Source organism: Gavialis gangeticus, unplaced genomic scaffold, assembly GCF_001723915.1.
Source record: "Gavialis gangeticus isolate Ggan-Ray unplaced genomic scaffold, GavGan_comp1, whole genome shotgun sequence".
Lineage (NCBI taxonomy): Eukaryota > Metazoa > Chordata > Crocodylia > Gavialidae > Gavialis > Gavialis gangeticus.
The window spans coordinates 121903242-121907995 of record NW_017729025.1 but is presented as its reverse complement, the minus strand read 5'-3'; the positions used below and the strand labels follow the sequence as shown (position 1 = coordinate 121907995).

The following is a 4754-nucleotide window of genomic DNA, read 5'->3' as shown; positions in this document are numbered from 1 at the left end:
CATTCCCCATGGGTGCCAGATAACAAAGCTTTTACTGTAATGGTTCTGTACAGGCACAATTTCTTTCTTTTTGGACATCAAGTGCAATAATACTAAAAGACTCTGTAGAATGTATAAAACTTTAGAATTTACAGCTAAGAGAGTAGGGCTTATATTACCAAAGGTGTAAAGGTCATTCACAAGAATAAAACTGGAAGAGCAAAACAAGATCTTTTGGGGAAAACAATAGGTTCTAGAGGGTCCTAGAATCCAAGTACCTTGGATTATTGTTGACTGATGGTAATGAGATGAGCAGGGAAATTATTGCAAATATCCAGTGTGGGAATAAAATAGCCACAGCCCTTAACAGTCTTCTTGTGTGCGAAATACTGTCTAGAAAAATAAAGTTGCAAGCATGAATAGTAGTTTTCAAAAACATGAGAACATAAATTGTTCTCCTTTGCCACAAATAGCAGGATGTAAGGCAGTTTGGTTTAAACTAAAGCAAAACAGATTTAAATAAAATCTCAGGAAAAACTGAACTTTAGGATGACAATAAAATTAATTGCATATGGAAGGGAGGGTGGAGCATGGCAGACACAGCCCCCGTCCACTGCTGTCCCTGGCTGACCCAGGTGCAGGGAGTGCCCCAAAGCTGTTCCTGCCCCCTCCAACTACAAGCTGCATCAGCAAGGGATCCCAGGCTCAGCTGGGCACAGCAGCAGCTGTGAGCAAGTTTCTTCTTGCACCTGCTCCCTGCTGCCCCCACACTACCCAGGTGTACCTTGCTAGCCAAGCTTCTGAATTTCCTTTGTTAAAGGTTCTTAAGAAGTGGCTTGTCTGGATTTGGCAACGGGATCCTGTGTCTGTGTAGGGGACTGGACAGCGTCATTTTATCATATTTTTAATACAACAGTGAACATGGGTAGGATTTGTTACCTACTTATAGGAAGTGATTTTTAAGGTATTTGAGCGGTGTGCAGGCATACCAGAGTGGGATTTCTTTGCATAGTGAGTCACTAACTTGCTATGTAGGTTTCATATTAAAATCTCATTTCTCTTGATTTTTATGAATAACAATAAAATTAATATTGATAAAATCACAGCTAAGACCGTTGTAATGATTCATTATATGAAGACGGCATACAGAAATATATAATATTTTTTCTATCCTTAAAATACACAAAGTTACTCCCATTAAAAACTAGTTGCCATATCTTTCTCAATGAAAAATAACTGAACAGGAAAATGTCAGTGAAATACTAACACTTAAATTTCCCTTTAAGATTTTATTATAATTAAAAATGATTGTTTCTACAGTTGTAGATTAATTGTATCCTTGCATTTTAATCTGTTTCATGTTAATTTGATCATTTTATAGCATGTTTGTACATTTCATGTCTAAATTTCATTTAACTGATTTCTTATGCAACATTTTCTCAAGGAACTTCGTAAAGATCTTCACTACTGCCATTTAAAGCTAGAGGTCAAGGACCTGAAAACACAGATTAACCACATACTGTCTTTAGTATCCCTTCAAGAACAGCATCATAAGCAGACTGAAAAGTAAGTTTGTATTTGTATCATGCTCTATGTGTTTCCTCCCTTAAGATTCCCACTTTTGTACCCAATTCATAGAGTTTCACATGAAAATAATATGATTTTTCTGCAGGTTTATGTGCTTCTTTATGGATCAAAATAATAGGGAAAATATAACTAAGTACATTCACAATGCTGCACATCTAAATTAACTTGTAAAGGTTTTCTCATCAATAAATTTACTTGGCATTACTAGAATATAAAACTTTTTAAAAATTGAGCACTTCTGACACTTGGAGTTTTAGATCTAAGTTGTTATTTAATTTAAGCCAACCTATTACTGTAAATCCAGAACTGAGATGTTTAGGGTTAATTCATGTCTATGTAGTTTCCCAAGTTGTTTTTATCTATTGTTTTCCTTTATCACACTTTAATACATGATAGCAGACTTGATCATATTGACAACAAAGGAGTTGAGTAAAGTATATGAAAATCCCAGTTACAAGTTCAGCTTGTTTCCTAGTAGTAAAGAGTATAAGCCTTTTATAAAAGAGGCAGAGTATAGGGATACAACTTTTACATTCACCATTCATATCATCCCTATCACTCCTAGTTCTTATTGCAATTGATTCTGGAAATTTTCTAGTTCTCCTTCTATACAGCCTGCAAAGCTTTGATTCCTAGGTCCCCAGCTGCCACTGTTAAATAGCACTTAGGAATATTCTACAGAATTTATCTTTGCTATTTTACTCTTTCTTGCCCCACATAGATTCTACAAAGGGTGCAGTGGGCCATGCCAACTTAGTTTGTACACCAAATGTTTATTGTAAACCTTTTTAATAACTATTAGTCCAGTGCCTTAGACTTTTAACTGTATTTGATTCTTTTAGATAAAATCTAAATTGTTACTAAATCTCTTATAGCTGGTGGGTTTCAAGAAAGATGAATGTTCTGACAATTTTTGAAAAAACTTTTCAGTTTTCGGCACCTTGGATATTGAAACAATAGCTTTCAGAGGATGGTGTGATGGAAGGATACCTGTGCAATTGCAAACTTGTGCTTATGTTATATAGTAAATGACTATAAATGGCACAACGACTGAAAACAAAGCAATGCAAAGCTGAGACCAGAACCCTTTTCATTAGCTTCAAAATGTATTTATTCACTACTCTGAGTAAAGTTTAACTGCTATAACAGAGGTAAAGTTTAGATCTGTTCTGATCTGTCTCTTGGCTTCATACAGCCATTAGAGGGCAAACTGTTCATATGCACTATAAGTCACCCTTGGATAGTAGCAATAATTCTGTTTGTTTATCTTCTCCATTCTTGAGATAAAGTCTATGCATAAATCTTAAAGAGGTTTCATTGGAAAGCTTGAAGCTAGTAGTGTGAAGAGTATTCCAAGTTAGAGTGCTATGAGATTATAGTCAAGATTTAAATGAAGGTAAATCAGTGACCTGTAACGCACACAATTTGATGAGCTTCCCTGATTTTTCAGGCCTAAAACAGTATAGCAAAAGTAACTTCTATAGAGCTCCACCCAACTACATCAGCTTCTGGTTTTTTCATTAAAACAGATCACCATGCATGTTTAATAACATAATTTCTCACCTTGGATAATAAAGCCATTGCTGACACATCAGAGATACACTAGGAAAGAAGAATGAGTGGTTAGTGGTGGAGAAGAGCACATAATTGGACAAATGCACAATTCTAACACTCTAATATACAGTTCTAACACTCTAAGAGCGAAGTGACTGCAAAAACCATGGAATTGGTGCATTTTGTTTCCGTGAGCCAGTTTTTTGTTGCATCCCTTCTCCCTAGTTCTTTAATTTTCTTTGCATGGTTTCTAATATTGCATCTGGTTATACTAGTAATTTCTTGTACCCATATTCAATCTGTAAACATTTGTGAGTTTGTTGATCTCCGCTTGGGCCCAGGATTTGGTTTGGGTGCATAGAAATAGAGTGCTGGGGTCCTAGATGATAATTGTTTAGTAACAGGGTTCTTGGGATATAAATGAAGTGCTTACTCACTTGTATATAACATCTAAAATGTAATTACAGCACATAGTTATTTTCAATCATGCATTAAATAGAGAAACGATCAACCGTATTACTGTGTAATCTTTTATTATATACCAGACTGACCAGAACTGACTAAATCTGAACAATAAACAAGAATTAGGATATACATCTCAAATTTTAGGAAAGGAGGGATCTATTAAAATTAGTAGTAAATAATTCTGCATGAGGCTACACTATTCTCAGAAGTTGAATATGCTCCTCAAATTAAACTGGACAATAAATCAAAATGGTTGTTTACATGATTAGCAATGATGGTTGCTAGTTAGCAATGGAGGCTGATGTTTACTAAAATAAGTTCCATTTAAGAGATTTTAAGAATTTGTTGTTGTTGTTTGTAGAGTACTAAATACTTTGCTTCCAGTCCTAAGACGACAGTACTTGGTTTTAAAAGAAGCAGGATTAGCAAATGATATAATTGAGGCTGACTTCAAGGAGGTTGAACAGGTGATTCAAAGGCCAAAAACAGTAGTGTGGGCTGACCAGACAATGGAAAAAGAACCCAAACAAAATGATCAACTAACAATGTCTGTCATCATCGCATTTCCACAACTTGTGAACAATTCAAATACTCCTTGCAGTAAGTATATAATTGTTTTCTGTTGAACATATTTTAAAATGCTGCTCAAAACGTTATTGGTCTGGATGGATGATTTTTACTTATATTTATTCAATTTAAATCTTTTCAAAAACTGAAGTCCATATGTTCAGACTTGAAGAATGACCCATTCCTACCAGATGTCTTTTGGTGGAGGAGTGTGAGGCATAACTTACTTCCTTATCCTGCCACCTCTAAATGCATAATTATATTTTTTTTTAATCTGCTTGTTTGTTTCTCTTAACCATACTGTCTGGCTAAGTTTCTTTAAGCTTTGTTACTAAAATAATTTATCTCAGAGTGCATTTTTCCAAACTATTCATTTTTACTGATCATGTCAAGTTTTTAGTTTTAAAAATTGGCTGCATTCTTATTTCAAATGCATATAAAGTATATGAAAAATATTTAAATGTTTAGAAAAATAGCAGGGGGTTTTGCGGGGATTAACAATTGGTAAATTTGTTCATTACGAAAAAAATCATCATGAACAAAGAGGAAAGCAAATAAACGCAAACAAAAGAATAATATTAAAACAATTGATAGATATTGGT

At 34.5% G+C, this 4754-nt stretch overlaps 1 protein-coding gene across 1 annotated transcript in view; it reads left to right on the top strand.

Annotated features, from left to right (window-relative positions):
* Positions 1-4754, top strand: part of KIF18A (kinesin family member 18A) — a 124822-nt gene that overhangs the window by 58203 nt on the left and 61865 nt on the right. The window contains exons 11-12 of the mRNA XM_019519498.1: positions 1424-1545; positions 3947-4185. Of these exons, the coding sequence (XP_019375043.1) occupies positions 1424-1545; positions 3947-4185 (361 nt within the window). The remainder of the gene's footprint in view (positions 1-1423; positions 1546-3946; positions 4186-4754) is intronic.